General features: G+C 59.6%; 1 protein-coding gene across 2 annotated transcripts; it reads left to right on the top strand.

Moving 5' to 3' along the window:
• On the top strand, window positions 444-16,402 carry ATP13A1 (ATPase 13A1). 2 transcript variants are annotated; one of them, XM_018051511.1, is made up of 26 exons: window positions 444-851; window positions 2,995-3,084; window positions 3,164-3,354; window positions 4,738-4,810; window positions 4,994-5,149; window positions 5,254-5,323; window positions 5,401-5,507; window positions 6,012-6,141; window positions 6,245-6,300; window positions 6,716-6,842; window positions 6,924-7,061; window positions 7,141-7,261; window positions 7,646-7,803; window positions 8,085-8,260; window positions 8,334-8,444; window positions 9,465-9,590; window positions 10,368-10,476; window positions 11,850-12,049; window positions 12,132-12,228; window positions 13,862-14,022; window positions 14,095-14,209; window positions 14,329-14,525; window positions 15,369-15,511; window positions 15,648-15,759; window positions 15,839-15,982; window positions 16,066-16,402. In XM_018051511.1, the coding sequence occupies exons 1-26, from the start codon at window positions 471-473 to the stop codon at window positions 16,174-16,176; spliced, it is 3,600 nt and encodes a 1,199-aa protein (XP_017907000.1). In that variant the 5' UTR covers window positions 444-470; the 3' UTR covers window positions 16,177-16,402. The 2 variants fall into 2 exon arrangements, with proteins under 2 accessions (XP_017907000.1, XP_017906999.1); XM_018051510.1 differs by having other exon boundaries at window positions 13,862-14,209.

The raw sequence follows: 18,764 nt of genomic DNA, 5'->3' as shown, positions 1-18,764 counted from the left end.
GGGAGGGAAGCCTCACCCCCTCCGCACCCACACAAGCTCCACCCTCAATGATAAACCCCGCCCACACAGCACCGGCGCTTCTTAGGTTCCGCCTCCGCAGCGTCTAGGCTCCACCCTTCCCGACCCAGACAGTGCAGACTCCGAAGAGAATTCGCTTCTTCCGGTTTAGGTTGTCATGGTGGCGCCCAGCCCACCTTGCCTCGTCTTTTCCGGTCTCAATCCGGCGTGGCAGAGTAGGTAGGCGGTTTTAGTCCTCTCAAGCCCTCTCTATCATGGCGGTGCCCTGCGTCTCCTTCCGGGCACAGCCTGTCATGGCGATGCCCGGAGCAGCCAAATTCAGACACAAATACCTACGTTTCCCGGGCTCTTCCTCCTCCCATGTGTCATGGCGGCCCCCGGGGTTTACCGGAAGTAAAACATCGGAAGTGAGCCGGTGCCTCTGCCCGGAAGCGAGCGCGGCGCTGGGAAAGATGGCGGCGGAGGCAGCGGTGGGCAATGCGGTTCCTTGCGGGGCCCGGCCCGCCGGGCAGCCCAAGCCCAGGCCGCAACAGCGCACGCTCCTCGCCGCTGGGCCGGCACTCATACAGAGCGGCGACGAGCTGGTCGCCGCTGTGTGGCCGTACCGGCGGCTGGCGCTGCTGCGGCGCCTCACGCTGCTCCCATTCGTGGGTGTACTCTACCCGGCCTGGCTGGGTTCCGCAGCTACCGGCTTCTGGGGCGGGGGCAGCAGCTGGGCGCAGATCCCCGAGGCCGCGCTGCTTGTGCTCGCCACCATCTGCCTGGCGCACGCGCTCACCGTCCTCTCGGGGCATTGGTCCGTGCACGCGCACTGCGCGCTCACCTGCACCCCGGTAAGTGTGCGCGCCCGAGACCGACCACAGCTGTGGTCAGGCCTCACCGCGGATCTCAGCCTCTGCGTTCGTGTCGGTCCCCACCCCAGCCGGGGCTGCCTCAGCCGGTCCCAGGCGTCGCCGGGCGCCCTCCATCCTTTTGCGCTGCTCGCTGAATTCCGACCGGCTACTGACTTAGCTGTACGACCCTGGCGCAGGTTACTTCCCTTCTCTGCAATTCTTCCCTGGTGTGGTCAATTAGATTCGATAAGGTACCCTGTAAAAAGCTTAGCGCCGAGCCTAGCGTATGTCACCGTTTGCTAGCTCCCATTACTAGCGAGTACGAGTCTCCTAGAATCGGTCCTGCCTTCTTTGTTGTCTGTCTCCTACCTTGTTTTTCAAAGTGTGAGGCTAGACCTGTAGGATGGATATCCCTGTCTGTGCATCTTGAGAACTGAGCATCAGTCCTGTTGTCCAGTGCTGGGAGCCTCCACCCCACAACGACTGAAATGAGCTTGAAACGCAGTTAATTGCAGCGTTTAAGAGGAGCAGTGGGTATTTGTGAGCAAGTGACTTAACTGCTCGGAGACCCTTATGTCCGTCTGCAAGGGTATGATGTTAAAGAGGGCCGCCCTCAGAATATAACAGCACGCTAGTACACATGACCTCTCGCAGTGAGGTCTGGATGAGCACTGCCCACTCAGCAGTTGACTGTCCACTGCCCTCTGGGCCTGCCTCATGACACCAGCCGGTGTGGACCCATGGGGACTGAGGTCAGCCTCCAACCAGCCTCCCCTCATCCCAGACCTGTTTGCTAAAAGAAGAGAGAAAGGGAACAGCGCCACAGGCTCCAGAAAGAGAAAGGGAAACAACAACCCCACCCTACAACCTGTCTGACTCCAAATATGAACTGAATTCTCTCTTTTGAGAAACTGAAATCTCTTATCCCAGAAGGGAGACTAAACCTTCTGGGATTGGTAGCTTCCAGTCAGTGCAATGAAAGATCCCAGTGACGGACAAAAGAATGGAGGGAAGTTGGGGGTGACACCCCCAAACTTACAGCTGCCTGCTAGCCTGCAGCTGAAAAGTGGGACTGTTATTAACTTCCTCTCGAGAAATGGAGAGCTCAACAGCTGGAGGTTGGGACCGGCAGATCCGAGTTTACATCAGAGGTCTCAGATAAGTGTGCTTCTTCTCTCTGAGTTTCGGTTTCCCCTAGTGTAAAGTGAGAACCGTAACACTTAGCTCGGGGTGCCAGTGTAAGAAGAACCTGAGACGCCATCTGCAGAGCACCTGGCGTGTGGCTGGCTCCATGTACTACTTGGCACCTTTCTACCTGGTGTTCCCAGGGCTGGTAGTTCTGTCTTTTGTTGTTAGTTTCTGCCTGCTTTGGGGACCATGAACTCCCGGAGGGGCAGGGCCTTGCTTCTCAGGATCACTGCTGTGTCCTGCACGCCCCCCACCCCCCAAAACAAAATACAGGGCAACACAGGTTCTGGTGGAGCAGTCGTGGAGTGGATGCAGCTCACAGCAGAAAGCGCTAACGCAGCTCTATTCGGTGCCTCTGTGTCTTAAGTGCTGGGGAAATAACAAAACAGACAAAATGCATTGCTTTCCTGGTGTTAGTGGGGGAGATGCAACTCCACAGTCAGTGCAAAAGGGAAAACCAGGACACAGATTCTGTGGGGGAGCTTGAGGTGGTGAGGGGTGACGTTTGAGCAAAGGCCTAAAGCCAGCGGTGTGACCATGCGCTCCAGGCAGGAAAAAAACAGCATGTGCCCTTTGCTGAAGTAAGGGTGAGCCTTTTTGTCCCTTGTCACTGGAGAACACAGTGAGAATAGTAATGGGCAGCGGGGGGTCAGTGGGAGCAGCAGGCCAGGTGGGCTGGGACAGGGCCTGACTCACACGGATTGAGAGTGTACCTCGTGCCAGGCAGCATTTTTCCTGTTGGAGTTTACCTTCGTCAGCAGAGCCCTGGGCATTTGGCACTGTTCATGAGCCTGGCTTTATGATATGGGCGGGACCAAAGGCCCAGTGAAATGCTGTCCCTTGTCCCTATGGTAAACTGGGTGTGGCAAAGCCCACACCTAGAGCCAGTGGCATGTTCCAGAATGTGGAGCTGGGACTTGAGGAGGGCTCAGCAGTGGCGCTTTGCCTTTCACAGGAGTACGATGCCCGCAAAGCGACCTTTGTGAAGGTGGTGCCGACTCCCAACAACGGCTCCACCGAACTCGTGGCCCTGCATCGCGATGAGGTAGGGACCACCAGCTCCGGCATGGGCTCAGATGGGGTCCCCAGGCCAGGGGCCCCTGCCACAGACTCGCCTCCCACAGGGCGAAGACGGGCAGGAGGTGCTGTCCTTCGAATTCCAGAAGATCAAGTATTCCTATGATGCCCTGGAGAAGAAGCGCTTTCTCCCCGTGGCCTTTCCAGTGGGAAACGCTTTCTCATTCTACCAGAGCAACAGAGGGTTCCAGGGGGACTCGGAGATTCGTGCTGCCGAGAAGAAGTTTGGGAGCAACAAGTGAGTCCCAGCACGCTTGTATGTTGCCCCTGCTGAGACAGGGCTGGGGCTCTGCCTTATAGTCACTGGCCGAGTCCCTGCTCCAGTTAATGGCGCCTACCCCGTTTGTGTATGCTCAACGGTTTGGGGGAGTCTGCCTTTCAACAAAACGTCCCAGGTGAACGTGGCAGGCGCCCTTTGAGAAAGATGTTCTAGTCTAGCCTCTTGCAACTTGCCTGCTGATAGGACCCCCTGAAGGGCCCGCAGCTGGAAGCCTGGCCCGGGGCTGTTCATCCTTGCCTTGTGTTTCTAGTTCTCTCTTTGTTTGAAGTTTTGTCTATAGATGTGAATTCTTGTCATTCTTCTCATAGCACCCCAGCAGCGTATGAGGGGTAATAAGAAAAAAGACGGCGGTGATCAGAGCAGCTCATTTGTACCAGGTGGAAGGCAGATGCTCTGTTAGCACTTTGCCCTTTCACCTTCACCAGAACCGCCTGTGTCAACACCAGGCTGGGTGGGACCAGAGCTGGGCTTCAGAGCCCCCATCCTGGTGGTGATTGTCCTTGACTTGAAAACCCTCAGAATCTCTAGGAAATTACTTCTTGACCTAGCTGCTTTTCAAAAACTACAAAAACATTACCGCACCCAGCAATCTAGTCGGAAGTCTTACCGGAAGCATTTATTGATCTCCCACCCCACCCTGGTCAGCGTGCCGGCAGCCTGGGGTGTCCCGTTTCACCCCACCTTCACTTGGGTGAAGGCACCCTGGACGGTCCGGGTCAGAGCTCAGTTTGTATCACAACGCAGCCACGGTGCAGTTTCTTTTTCTCAAGTCCCACGTCCTGGACATCACTGCAGTTCTGCAGGGCCAAACAGAGACAGCCCAAGTTGACCTGGTCCCCTGGGCAGAGCCAGCCACCATCCAGAGTACTGCAGAGCACACCTTTCAGCCCTTCTCCTCAAATTCCAGGGCTTTCATCCAAGGAATCTTTGGAAATCCCAGCTCAGACCGCCCCTCTCCATAGTAGGGTGGGGTTCAGGCCCCGGGGTGCCCCACAGCCCCGCGCTGCCCAGCCTCCTCTGTGCAGCCTCAAGGCTCCCGGCCCACAGTCAGCCTTTCCTCCCCCTGGCCTTTTCCCCCAACCACCTGACAGGTTCTTGTCTCCACCAGCCCACCGAGTGTGCGGCTGCTCCCTGAAGTGCCTGTAGTGCAGATTCAGAGGTTTCATCAGGGCTCTGCAGAGCAGAGGGCTGGGGCAGTCAGCATGCCCGCCTCGGCGCTGCACGGTCAAGAAGACAGGCTTGAATGGAGCGTCCCTTTGCCCAGGGAGGCCCTCAGTGCTCCCAGGTGGAGGAGTCAAAGTGGGGCCTCCTGCCCATAACGGTGCGCCGTCTGTCTTTCAGGGCCGAGATGGTGGTGCCTGACTTCTTGGAGCTGTTCAAGGAGAGAGCCACGGCGCCCTTCTTTGTGTTCCAGGTAAAGCAGCAGCATCGGTCCTTCTCCCCACCTGTTCTTGGAACCCTCCCGGCCCACCTCCAAACGTGAAAACCCCCTGCCCTCGTGGGCAGAGCCCATGGGCAGAGTGGCCCTCGGCCTGCCAGCCAGTCCGCCTCAGGCGTCTCCCACGTTCCTGGGAACAGACAGGCCCGTGCCCCGCAGGTGTTCTGTGTGGGGCTCTGGTGTCTGGACGAGTACTGGTACTACAGTGTCTTCACGCTCTCCATGCTGGTGGCCTTCGAGGCCTCCCTGGTGCAGCAGCAGATGCGGAACATGTCAGAGATCCGGAAGATGGGCAACAAGCCCCACATGATCCAGGTGCAGCCAGTGGGGCAGTGGGCGGGTAGGAGGGTCCCTGTGGTCTTGGGGGGCGTGCAGCATGGGAGCATCCCCAGAACTGACGGCACCCTGCCCCCGCCCAGGTCTACCGAAGCCGGAAGTGGAGGCCCATCGCCAGCGATGAGATTGTTCCCGGGGACATCGTCTCGATCGGTGAGGCCCAGTCCTGCTCTGCCCCGCGGGAGCCTTTGCCTCGGGCTCCAGTCCAACGCCCCCGCCCTGCCCCACAGGCCGCTCCCCCCAGGAGAACCTGGTGCCCTGCGATGTGCTGCTGCTGCGGGGCCGCTGCATCGTGGACGAGGCCATGCTCACCGGGGAGTCAGTGCCCCAGATGAAGGTGCCGGCTCGGGCGTCGGGGAGGGGCGTGCGCCTCCGTCTACTCAGGCCTCTCAGCATCACACTCACCGGGGAGGAAATGGGCCAGGGTCCTGCCCGGGCTCAGACCCAGGAGGGACGGAGCCTGGGAGACGAAGGAGGCACAGACGGGGCTCCTGGCTTTCCTGGCGGACTAGCACCCTGGACTAAGGGAAGCCGGGTGGTGAGGAGGAGACGAGAGGCAGCAGTGTCAGTGGGGAGCCAGGCGCTCTGGGGTCCCAGGCTGAGGTGGGCTGAGGGAGAAGCAGAAGCTGTGACTCCGGGCTGGGGCTGGTACAGGGTCCCAGGGAGTCAGTATCGTGCACGAAGGTGGAAAGAAGGCAGACCGGGGCCATGACCCTGGTGACACGCACCAGGTTGCATAGGGAGCCCCGTGAGGGTTGGGCGGGCTCCCTGCAGACTTGACCAGGGACGGAGGCCAGGGTGGGGTGAGCCGTTGACTCTGCCATCCTCCCCTCCTCCCCAGGAGCCCATCGAGGACCTCAGCCCCAGCCGGGTGTTGGACCTTCAGGCCGACGCCCGGCTCCACATCGTCTTCGGGGGCACCAAAGTCGTGCAGCACATCCCCCCGCAGAAAGCCGCCGCAGGCCTGAAGCGTGAGTGCCTCGGGCATGGAGGGCCCCCGCTCCCCGGGTCTGCTCGGCCCTGAGAGAGGCCCGGGGTGTGCGGGCACGAGTGACGGCCGTTCTGTCTCCCCAGCCGTGGACAACGGGTGTGTGGCCTACGTCCTGAGGACCGGATTCAACACGTCCCAGGTGTGGCACCTGCCCCGTCCTGAGGAGGGTGGCACCTGGGCCGACCGGTGGGCAGCTGAGGTGGCAGCCTTGCCAGACCCCAGAACATACAGCCCATAAGCGCTCTGGTAGCAGATGCTGGGCTGGGGGCAAGTGCAGAGACAAGCCCCAGGGCAGGTCCGCTTTCCCTGGCTGGGGCTCTAGTGGAGACCCCAGACTGTGACCCCGCACACCTGGGGATCAGAAACTGTCTGGGCCAAGTAAACACTGAAGTGGCTTAAGGATTCCTTAGGAAAGATGATGGTCAGCTCTCCCCTGGAAAATTCAGCCCCTGCCCCAGTCACAGCCACTTCCTTCCCTGACCCCTATCTTCAGTCGGGGAGCAGGAGAGGCTGCTGCCCTCCCAGGAAAGCCTTCTGCCCCTCCATCCCTCTAGGGCAAGCTGCTGCGCACCATTCTCTTTGGGGTCAAGAGGGTGACGGCGAACAACCTGGAGACCTTCATCTTCATCCTCTTCCTCCTGGTCTTTGCCATTGCGGCAGCCGCCTACGTGTGGATCGAAGGTAAGCGCCCTGACCCCCTGCCCCCCCATCTGCTCGGCCCCAGTCCCGAGGCCCCCGGACTGGCAGGCCCTGTCTGTGCAGGTACCAAGGACCCCAGCCGGAACCGCTACAAGCTCTTTCTGGAGTGCACGCTGATCCTCACCTCCGTCGTGCCCCCTGAGCTGCCCATCGAGCTGTCTCTGGCCGTCAACACCTCTCTCATCGCCCTGGCCAAGCTCTGTGAGTCTCCGGGGCAGGGGCAGGGCGCCGAGTGGGCTGTGGCCCAGCAGGGCCCCTGACCCTGGCTCCCACCACCCAGACATGTACTGCACGGAGCCCTTCCGGATCCCCTTCGCCGGCAAGGTGGAGGTGTGCTGCTTCGACAAGACAGGGACCTTGACCAGTGACAGCCTGGTGGTGCGCGGTGTGGCTGGGCTCCGGTGAGCATGGGGCATCGGGGTCACCAGGTGCCCACCGGGGCCGTTTCTGGGCACTCGGGACAGAGAGCTGCCCAGCCCAAGCTTTCAAAGTGAGGGCCTGGCACAGGCCCTCCCACCGAGGCCCACTCCAGGGGTCCCCCCAGCAACTCTCAGTGTGAGTGACAGCAACACGTGGCCCAGCTCGGGCCTCAGGCAGCCACGTGATCTCTGGGGGCGTCGTGAAGCAGGCACAGATGTTACAAGGACCAAGGTGACACCCTAGCACTGTCACCGCTGCCCCCCGCCCCGTGATGAGTGGAGCGTGGGGGCCCGCCCGTCGTCCTGACCCCCAGGGGCGGCTCTGCCCACTCCCGGCACTCTGTAAGCAGCGGGTCCTCCTTGCAGGGACGGGAAGGAGGTGACCCCTGTGTCCAGCATCCCGATAGAGACACACCGGGCTCTGGCCTCGTGCCACTCCCTCATGCAGCTGGACGACGGGACCCTCGTGGGTGACCCCCTGGAGAAAGCCATGTTGACAGCCGTGGACTGGACACTGACCAGAGGTGAGGGGCTGGGGCCGCCAGCACGCCACCAGCTTATATATCCCCGGGCAGGCAGCGGGTACCTGTCAGACGCCTGTGTGTTCACCTCAGGGCCAGGCGGGTGGCACAGGCTCGCCTCTGTGCCCAGGTCGCCCAGCTCTGACCCCTCCCTGAGCCAGACCCCGTGTGTGGAGGTGGGGGGAGGACGGGACGGAGGGAGGCAGGGTGCGGCGGGGGCGGGCGGGGGCCTGGCAGCCTCTTCGGGGCGAAGGCCCTCAGGACTCGTGCTTATTTGTTTCCAGATGAGAAAGTATTCCCCCGAAGTATTAAAACTCAGGGGCTGAAAATTCACCAGCGCTTTCATTTTGCCAGTGCCCTAAAGCGAATGTCCGTGCTCGCCTCCTATGAGAAGCTCGGCTCCACCGATCTCTGCTACATCGCGGCCGTGAAGGGGGCCCCCGAAACCCTGCACTCCATGGTGAGCCAGCCCCGGCCAGGGTCGGGAGGGGGGGTCCAGGGCGGTCGGTGATCTCCCCCTGCGTTCCCTGCAGTTCGCCCAGTGCCCACCTGACTACCACCACATTCACACGGAGATTTCCCGGGAAGGAGCCCGAGTTCTGGCGCTGGGGTATAAGGAGCTGGGGCACCTCACTCACCAGCAGGTAAGGGCCCAGGCCCCCCCGCCCCGCCGCCAACCCCCGTGCAGATCACCCCCTACCCGCTGTGGTGCCACCACGAGCAGCCACAGTTTCATCGTCTTCTTCCCTGGCCTCTACCTTTGGAGGCCCCAGGTGGCACTCCGTCTGCGGTTTCTTCTCCCCAGCATGCCCCCTCCCCTATGGGACCCCGTCCCATCCCCAAATCCAGGGCTGCTCCCTGGAGAACACACCCAGGTCTCACCTATGCTCACCCGCTTTGCAGAGGCCTTGGGGCACCTTGGGGTCCCCAGCTCCGCCCCTGCCCTGCCTAGCCACCTGGCCACCGTACGGTCTTGGGGCATCCCCAGCCCTTGGTCACAGCCCGCATCCATGTAGGCTCTCCTCCCACCCCCATCACCGACACTGCTCCTTTGTCTGCTTCCACTTCGGCCCTCATCCAAGTGGCTTTCATCTGCTTGCACCCAGTGGCCAGGAGATCCTTCCAGAAAGCGCAGCAGGTCACACCTCTGTTTCCAGAGCCTAGTCACAGACCTGCCAGAGCCACCCCGCCCTTTGCCACCCACGCCCCTCCGCCCCACCCCGTCTCTCTCACGGTACTCGGTGCTCTGGTTTCTATGCCTTACACGTCTCCTCCCGGAGAAGGCAAGCGCCATGAGAGCAGAGATTTTCTGCTTTCTGTACAAGGTGAGGCGGGTCAGCTTGCACTCAGTGGTCATCAAAGGAGAGGCCAGACTCTCTGGTCCTAGAAGTGGACTCGCAGGGACGTTGTGCCACGCTGTTGACTGTGATAGAGGGGAGAGGTGCCGCTGGGGGCCAGGGCCGCCCAGCCACTGCTCAGCCCCTCTGCCACCAGGGCGCCTCCCCCTCCCCACATCTCTCATCTTCTGACCCTCAGGTTCCCCTCCTGCAAGGAGAGGGCTGTCTCTGACACGCCCATCCCCAGCACGTTGTCGTGTCAGAGCTTAGGTATTGAGGAAGGAGGAGAGAAGCAGATCTTTAGGGCCCCGGTGTCTCCATCCACAGGCCCGGGAGGTCAAGCGGGAGGCCCTGGAGTGCAACCTCAAGTTCGTCGGCTTCATCGTGGTCTCCTGCCCGCTCAAGGCTGATTCCAAGGCCGTGATCCGCGAGATCCAGAATGCCTCCCATCGGGTACAGCCGCTGGCCCCCTTCCTGCCAGCCCCCGGATGGCGGCCTTGGCTGCTCCTTGCCGAGGGGTGTGACAGTGGAAGACAGTTGGCCCTCCGTGGGGTGCCCAGGGGTGGGCGTCTGGGCCTTGGAAGCAAAAAGCGTGGCTCTTGGTTGAACTCCACCATGACTTACGCTCGTGCTGACCCCATCTTGAGGATGCTCTAGGACCCATTGCCCACCCTTGTCACCTCACTTCATCAGGCCCCAGCGTCCCGGGAGATGAGGGCTGTTCCCCCGTTCCACCCCATCTTAGGGGAAAGTTGAGACTGGCTGAGAGAATGTGGAGACCACACCCATACAGGCTGCGTCTGTCGCGGTGGCTTTGCTGCCAGTCCTCGCTGCTTGTGTTTTCTAGTTGGGGGTTCAGATTGCAGTTTTAGGGTGTGGGAGATGAGCTGGAAGTGTCAGGGGGTAGTGATATGATTAGTCCTCACCCGGCCCTCAGCAGTCGGGGCCCGTCTTCCCATCACCAGCCTCCAAGCCAAGAGGGTCCGCACCAGAGGCTGGTTCTTGGTGTATGTTATAATTAAAGGCTGTGAGTGTTCTCACAAAGACACAGATACATATATTGTTTGCAGAAACCGCTACCAGACATTATGGCTCCTGGAAGCCCAGTCCCCAGTAGGAGGCCAAGAGCTCCCTCTGCGGCCTTCCTTAGAAGAGACTTAGCCCCTATGTCTCCAGGCTGCAGTTCTGACCGCTGAGCCCTGCTCTCCTGAGCATCTGCCTTCTCCCTAGGTGGTCATGATCACAGGTGACAACCCACTCACTGCCTGCCACGTGGCTCGGGAGCTGCATTTCATCGAGAAGGCTCAGACGCTGATCCTGCAGCCTCCTACGGGGAAAGGTGAGGCCCTGTGTCTCGTGAGCTGGTGGCTCACCCCTGTGCCTAGCCTGAGTGAGCATGCCTGGCATCCTTCGGCACCTGTGACACAGGCCTGTTGGTCACAGTCCTGCCCCGTGAGCACACTCGGGCTACCCGGCCGGGGAACTCCACACCCCGCCCGTGCAGCAGCGTCAGGTGACCCCTGGCTCCGGGACCAGCGATGACTTGCAGTCTTAAGGCAATGGGTTATACTCACAGCAGCCCGCGTTTTGTAGTCTCCCCCCGCCTTGGGCCCGCCTGACTGCCTGAGTGCTCCCATTGAGAGCACGGGGACTTCTGGTGCTCGTGTTTGGCGTGGCTGAACCCAGGGCAGAGGCTTTGGTTTGCTTCACCAGGTCAGCCCTTCTGCTCCACGTGGAAGGGCCTGCCATTCCCGCACCACGTAGGAACCCAGCTGGATCAGTTGTTGGGGGTCCTAGCTCTGTAGATAAAGAAACAGAAGTGAATCCATCCACCTGGGTCATTTGGAGACACTGTGGCTAAGGGTTTGAACTCAGGTCCAGAGCTCGTGGTCTCTGGCGTCTCCTGAGTAACCGAACTGGTTGTGAGTGGTGCCTCAGAATCAGACTGGTCAAGAGGCAAATCCAGGTCCAGCACCTCCAGCTGGTGGGGTGGAATCTATCAGATGCCCTAGGGTGGCCCCCAGTGCGGGGCTTGGCTTGGGAGCAGTGTGCAGCAGGGGTGTCACCAGGCAGTAGGCCAGACAGAGGAGGATGCTGGCGTGGCCCAGCCAGAGGGGCTTCCAGAGCCTCCTCGCCCTTCTCTCAGTCTGTGTTATATCCCAGATCTCTGTCCCAGTCGCAGGCACTGCGCTCTTCCAAAGCCTGGGAAATCGTAGGTGGGTGGCCCAGAGATACCAAGACTGTTAGCTTTCCAGCCAAGCTACTTTAGCAAAACAGCTAGAACAAGCCAGGTGGAGATTGCTTTTCCTCCAGGCTGAGACAGCTCAGGGCCAGCCCAGCCTGGACCCACCAGCTAGAAAGGGGAAGTGGATAGTAAGCAGTGTGTGGCCTGAGGAAGCGACATGGGGTGCCCTGACCTAGGAGAGCAGCATTACAGGCAAGCGCTGTCTGGGTTTGGGTCTGGCCTCTCCATGCAGTTTCTAGTGGCTTAGGCCCGAGGTTTCCCTATTCTTTGTATCAGAGCCTTTCGTGCATGGTCTCTGTGGGGTGCTGAGAGTCTGGGAGGCAGGTTGCTGTGGACCTGGATTAGGAGGGGTAAGGAATAAGAAGGCGCTCCAGAGAAGGAGGACAGGGCCTGCTCACGTGGGGTCCAGGTGAGAGGGCCCACCTGACAGCTGACGCCCGCCCTGACCCTGGGCCCTGGCTCTGCAGGTGGCCCGTGTGAGTGGCGCTCCATCGACGGCAGCGTCTCACAGCCCCTGGCCCAGGGCTCCCCCAAGACCCTGGCCCGGGAGCACGCGCTCTGCCTCACGGGCGATGGCCTGGCCCACCTGCAGGCCGAGGACCCCCAGCTGCTGCTTCGCCTCATCCCCTACGTGCAAGTGTTCGCCCGAGTGGCCCCCAAACAGAAGGTGGGTACAGGGGTGGCAGAGGGCAGGCGGGGCATTGGGCACAGCACAGAGCCCTCACTCAGCCCATCTCTTCCCCAAACAGGAGTTTGTCATCACCAGCCTGAAGGAGCTGGGCTACGTGACCCTCATGTGCGGAGACGGCACCAATGACGTGGGTGCCCTGAAGCACGCCGATGTGGGTGAGCCTGGGGTCGGGGGAGGGGGCTCTTCTGCCATCACTGGCTTACCGTCAGGGGCACGCCACTGAGCCAGTTCTGTAAGGTGGCAGTGGTGAAGAGATGGGGCAGGGACCGATGGGCTTGGGGATCTGAAGGGCTTCAAGGCCAGGAAGGGATACATGTGCCTGGGGAAGAGTGTGGTGGGGGCCCAGGCAGGTTCCATGGGGCAGACACAACTCGGTTTGTTCAGCCCTCCCCCCAGGCAGTGTGAGCACCAAAAGCCAAGGCCAGGAGAGCCACCACCTTGATTCCGTGTCACACAGCACAGATAGCGAGCTGGTATTTAAAGACAATTTAACTTCGTTTCTTTCATGCACCTGTGCTAAGTCGCTTCAGTCATGTCTGACTCTGAGCGACCCCACGTAGCCCACCAGGCTCCATGGGATTCTCCAGGCAAGAATACTGGACTGGGTTGCCATGCCCTCCTCCAGAGGGTCTTTCTGACCCAGGGATCAAACCCAGGTCTCCTGCATTGGCAGGCGGGTTCTTTACCACTAGCACTGCCTGGGAAGCCCCACCTTCTTTCAGTGCGTTTCAGATATTCACTTGGTTCATCAACTACAGTTCTCATGACCACATCAGTTCAGTTCAGTTAAGTCGCTCAGCCATGTCCGACAGCAGCACACCAGGCCTCTGTGTCCATCACCATCTCCCGGAGTTCACTCAGATTCACGTCCATCGAGTCCGTGATGCCATCCAGCCATCTCATCCCCTGTGGTCCCCTTCTCCTCCTGCCCCCAATCCCTCCCAGCATCAGAGTCTTTTCCAGAGTCTTTTCCAATGAGTCAACTCTGCATGAGGTGGCCAAAGTACTGGAGTCTCAGCTTTAGCATCATTCCTTCTAAAGAAATCCCAGGGCTGATCTCCTTCAGAATGGACTGGTTGGATCTCCTTGCAGTCCAAGGGACTCTCAAGAGTCTTCTCCAACACCATAGGTCAAAAGCATCAATTCTTCGGTGCTCAGCCTTCTTCACAGTCCAACTCTCACATCCATACATGACCCCTGGAAAAACCATAGCCTTGACTAGACTGACCTTAGTCGGCAAAGTTATGTCTCTGCTTTTGACCACATGACTCTTGGCAATAAACTTCTCTGGGAATCACTTTGGACCTATGTAGTGTCACATACGGAGAAGGCAATGTCACCCCACTCCAGTACTCTTGCCTGGAAAATCCCATGGCTGGAGGAGGCTGGTGGGCTACAGTCCATGGGGTTACTAAGAGTTGGACACAGCTGAGCGACTTCACTTTCACTTTTCACTTTCATGCATTGGAGAAGGAAATGGCAACCCACTCCAGTGTTCTTGCCTGGAGAATCCCAGGGATGGGGCAGCCTGGTGGGCTGCCGTCTATGGGGTCACACAGAGTCAAACACGACTGAAGTGATGTAGCAGCAGCAGGGTCACATACTTTCTTTGGGTATTGCTTTTTTTCATGTCGTTTTTGTATAAGTAGTTTGTAGAAAGTAGGATGGATGCTCTCTGAGGTGCTCATTCCTTGGGGTGGGTGGGCAGGTGAAATGGGGGGGTTTGGTACCGGGCAGGCTGCGTTGAGCAGAGGCCCCATGCTCTGGCCCCTGACACTCTCCCACCAGGTGTGGCCCTCCTGGCCAATGCCCCTGAGAGGGTTGTCGAACGGCGACGACGGCCCCGGGACAGTCCCGTCCTGAGCAACAGCGGAGTCAGGGCCACCTCTAGGGCTGCCAAGCAGAGGTCAGGGCTCCCAGCCCCCGAGGAACAGCTGGCCTCCCAGCGGGTGAGTCTCCAGAGGAGGAGGGGCACCAGCGCCCCCTTGTGGTCAGGTCTCACGCGCCTGCCTGCTTCGCAGGACCGCCTGAGTCAGGTGCTGCGGGACCTAGAGGACGAGAGCATGCCCATGGTGAAGCTGGGGGATGCCAGCATCGCCGCGCCCTTCACCTCCAAGCTCTCTTCCATCCAGTGCAGTGAGTCCTGCTGCCTGCTCCTCCCGCTGCCTGCTCCTCCCGCCGCCTGCTCCCCCCGCTGCCCCCGTTCTCGGCCCGTGCCGCCTGGCCCGCACGCCCACACCTGCGTTCCCCCGCAGTTTGCCACGTGATCAAGCAGGGCCGATGCACACTGGTGACCACACTGCAGATGTTCAAGATCCTGGCCCTCAACGCCCTCATCCTGGCCTACAGCCAGAGTGTCCTGTACCTGGAGGGTGTCAAGTTCAGCGACTTCCAGGCCACGCTGCAGGGGCTGCTTCTGGCTGGCTGTTTCCTCTTCATCTCCCGCTCCAAGGTGGGCCAGGAGCCTAAAAGTAGGGGCTCCTGCCCCAGCCCCAGGGTACCCTCTGCTTCTCTGAGCCATGATTCCTGCCCTGGAGGTCTTGAGAGGCCAGGTGGCCATCAGTTGACAGTTGGGCTACCCAGGGCACGCAGTTAAAGGTGGAGCCACAGGTCTGACTTACCTGCGCAGCAACCCTTGGGGTGGGAACTGTCAGCTCCAAGTTTCAGATGGAGATCGAGGGCAGGGTGGGCGCCCACTTGGGTTCTTCAGAGTGTAGCATCTCTGGTCCAGCATTGTCCACAGGCTGGGGTCTCAGTTGGGCCACACAGGTGAGGACAAGACAGTTGGGGAAACGATGATCAAGACCACTCAGAAAGCGTGCAGTGCTGAGAACACCACCAAGTGGGGCCACACAGGCTGTGGGGAATGGCTTCGGGGCCAGCCAGGGAGGCCCAGGTGATGCCGACACTCAAGTGAGCGCATAAAGAGCAAGAGAAGCAGCCAGGAGCCCCACAAAGGTCACGGTGGTCAAGGGCTGGTGCTGGAGGCCAGAGGGCATGGGCAGCGGTCTGCACTGACCGTGCCTGTGCCATGAGCAGCAGTGGAGCCAGGGGGCTCTACGTTTATTCTAGAGCAGGGGCATGGTGGGTCGTAAGACCCCTGGGGTAGCACGTGGCATTGAGCAAGGCTGGCGTGGCATCTGCACTGAGCAGCTGGAGGAGTGAGCAGGGCACTGGCGCCGACCCACAGCCCCCAGAGTTCAGTGACCACTCTCTGCATAAGGCCTGCCAGCGAGCAGGGTGGTGGGTGACCCCAGGCTGAGCCTGGGCCCTGACCCCCCGCCTGCCTCTGCAGCCCCTGAAGACGCTGTCTCGAGAGCGGCCCCTGCCCAACATCTTCAACTTGTACACCATCCTCACCGTCACGCTGCAGTTCTGCGTGCACTTTGCGAGTCTCGTCTACCTGTACAGTGAGGCCCAGGCCCGGAGCCCTGAGAAGTGAGTGCCCGCCCAGGGCCAGGGGGCAGGAGGGACACGCGCAGACGTTGGCCTTGGGTGGGCAGGCCAGCAGAGCCCTGGTTCTGGGGGTGCAGCAGGGATCACGAAGGGGCCCTGACCCGCCGTGTCCCTGCAGGCAGGAGCAGTTTGTGGACCTGTACAAAGAATTTGAGCCGAGCCTGGTCAACAGCACAGTGTACATCATGGCTATGGCCATGCAGATGGCCACCTTCGCCATTAACTACAAGGTGAGGCCCAGCCCCTGTCCAGGCACCCCGCCTGCCCTCGGCCCCCATGACACAGCTCTCCATCCGTCTGTCCCCACAGGGCCCGCCCTTCATGGAGAGCCTGCCTGAGAACAGGCCCCTGGTGTGGAGCCTAGCCGTGTCTCTCCTGGCCATTGTGGGCCTGCTCCTTGGCTCCTCACCTGAGTTCAACAGCCAGTTTGGGCTCGTGGACATCCCTGTGGAGGTGAGTCGCTCCGTAGCCATGGTCCTGGGACGAAGCCTGGACCTGTCTGGGCACCTGACTCACCAGCACTCCCTGCCCCACAGTTCAAGCTGGTCATCGCCCAGGTCCTCCTCCTGGACTTCTGCTTGGCGCTCCTGGCAGACCGCGTCCTGCAGTTCTTCTTGGGGACCCCAAAGCTGAAAGTGCCTTCCTGAGACAGCAGTGCTGGCCCCTGCTGCCACTGGGCAGGAGCCCCACGAGGGCCCCAGGAGGGAGCACTGCCCCCACAATGAGGCCGACTTGGCCTTGCCCACCAGGACTGAGCTGGGACACCCCCCCACCCCCGACCCTGCCCCCTATGGCTGGCTGAGGGCCTGGCTGGCGGAACCAGCCCTGGGCTAGCACCTTTGGTAAATAAAGCAGCATTGATGATTTTAAGAAGCTTCTCCTGCATCTGTGTGCCACAGAAGGGGTTGTCAGGGTCTGAGTGGTCCCCAAGGAAGGTCCTGGCCCCTGCCTCCCGCCTTGGGCAGTGTGAGGTTCTGACTTTGCTCTGCAACACATTCAGCACTTGGACAGGCCAAGCTCGGAACCCAGAGACCTCTGCACTTCCTGGTTTTGTGTTTCCATGGCCTCGCAGCTTCACATTTTTGACATCTCAGGCACTCAGGGAAGTCTTAGGATCATGGCAGTTTTCCTTTTTAAGTAACGTGCAAAATAACAGCATGCCTTCCTCTCATGGTGTCAGATACAAGGAAGTTGAAGTCATTACAGATACCGAGTCGGGTCCAGCCCTCGGGATTCCGCAGCACACGGGTACCAGCACACGGTCAGCCTAGCCAGGGTCTGGCCTGCAGTCTGGCTCTCAGTATTGACACTGTCCTTCCAGAAGGCGTTCACCCACTACAGTTCAGGAGCTGTGGACTTGGTGGTGTGAAAGCTAAGAGCCACAGTCAGAGATTTCTTCGCTTTTCAACAGCCAAAAAAAAAAAAAAACTAGAAAAAGCCTTTAATTTCCAGTCAGAAATTCCAGAGTGTGAGGTGTGGGTGCCTTTGATAACTCTTGACAAGCTGCATGTGACGACCTCAGGCCACGGAACCCAAGCCCAGGCTTCTGGACAACTTGCTCCCTCTCCCCGCTGATGCTCGGTGAGGGACTCTACCCTGTTCTGCTCCTGCCTCATTGGTCATCCTCAGCCACCCACCCAACAGACTTCTCCATCAGAGGGGGTGTGGCCCACAGCCCACCGAGAGCCCTGGAAGCCAGAGCGAGGACAGGGCTGGGACCGGCCGTGAGCATCACGTCGGCCCTGGACACTGGCCAGGGTGTCCAGAGGGGAAGAGGTGCCTGCTGTTTCTCTGCTCGTCTCCCAGCCCATGGCGTTGCAGAGAGCCGGACACCAGTTAGCAACTGAACAACAACAGAGGTGCCAGACCCCATCCAGCAGGGGACCCCTGAGACCATTTGAGGCACTCAGATGGGGAAGGGGAGCACCCTGGGTGGGGGAGTTTGCTGGGAATGATTCTCAGTGGGCTCAGAGCAAGGGTCCTTGTACCCTCCGTGCATGAGAGAGATCCGAGGGGTGCTTTGACCCCTGACTGGGCCCTCCCAGGGGTTCCCCAGTAGTGTCTTCAGCCCCAGCATGTTAGGGCAGAGGTCCCCAAGCCCTGGGCCTCAGGAACCAGGCTGCTCAGCAAGGAGTGAGCGCCAGGTGGGCAAGCGAAGCTTCATCTGTATTTACAGCCGCTCCCCATCTCTCGTGTTACCACCCGAGCTCCACCTCCTGTCAGACCAGTGGCAGCGTTAGAGTCTCACAGCATCATGAACTGCGCATGCAAGGACTCAAACCTAGATCCCTAGGTTGCGCGCTCCTTACAAGAACCCAATACCTGATGTTCTGAAGTGGAGCTGAGGTGGCGATGCCAGCACAGGAAGCAGCTGCAGATCCAGGTGGTCAGTGGTAGAGAGGTTCCACTGCACAGAGACCATCGTCAGTTGCTTGCAGACTCAGATCCCTATCAGTGAGTGGCAAGTGCCAGTTAAGCTGCACCTCTTGGCAGGATTTATAGTGGCAAGTGAGTTGTACTTCGATTATGCAGCTACATCTGATGGCAGGCTTAAAGGCAGAATCCAACACTTCGTTTTAGTCCATGTGTGGCCTGCCCATTTTATTTACCGCTTCACTTCTGTCTGTGCCTCTTTCCCGAACTGCACTCAGTTAACAGTTTTGATAAGCCCGCAAGTTGACCCTAGCCAAAATGTGTAAAAGCAAATGTCACTGGAGAGCTCTGTAAGGGAGGAAAGACCCAGTGGTGAGACAGCGGAAGACTCCAAGACTGCCAAAAAAAAAAAAGTGTTTGAAAGGAAATACCAAGAGTTCTAGTTTGGGAAGATCCCCTGGAGAAGGACATGGCAACCCACTCCAGTATTCTTACCTGGGAAATCCCATGGACAGAGGAGCCTGGTGGGCTACAGTCCATGGGGTCGCAAAAGAGTCGGACACACCTTAGCAACTGAACAACAGCAACCAAGAGTCCTAGCATAGTTAATTTACGAGTTCACTGTAAAAGGGGCTCACACACTCTTAAGACTGTGCTGTGTAATGTGGGCAGCTGGCTATCCAACAAAGCCATGAAGCCTTCGAAACTGCTTTGCCACATAGAGACCAAGCACCCTGCGTTAAAAGACAAGCCTTTGGAGTTTTTCAAAAGAAAAAAAAAAAGTGAACCGAAGAACAGAAGCAATTATTGAAGGCCACCACTTCATTAAATGTGTCTGAACAGAAAACATCATTCTTAGTGG

This window comes from Capra hircus, chromosome 7, assembly GCF_001704415.2.
Source record: "Capra hircus breed San Clemente chromosome 7, ASM170441v1, whole genome shotgun sequence".
Lineage (NCBI taxonomy): Eukaryota > Metazoa > Chordata > Mammalia > Artiodactyla > Bovidae > Capra > Capra hircus.
This window is presented reverse-complemented; position numbering and strand designations above follow the sequence as displayed.

What these genes read in the sequence shown, in the direction of transcription:
- ATP13A1 (XM_018051510.1), top strand. Translation starts at nt 471, where the DNA reads ATGGCGGCGGAGGCAGCGGTGGGCAATGCGGTTCCTTGCGGGGCCCGG. An exon ending in GGCACCTCACTCACCAGCAG is followed by an intron (nt 8,445 to 9,464) that starts GTAAGGGCCCAG and finishes CTCCATCCACAG; the next exon opens with GCCCGGGAGGTCAAGCGGGA. An exon ending in GCAGCCTCCTACGGGGAAAG is followed by an intron (nt 10,477 to 11,849) that starts GTGAGGCCCTGT and finishes CTGGCTCTGCAG; the next exon opens with GTGGCCCGTGTGAGTGGCGC.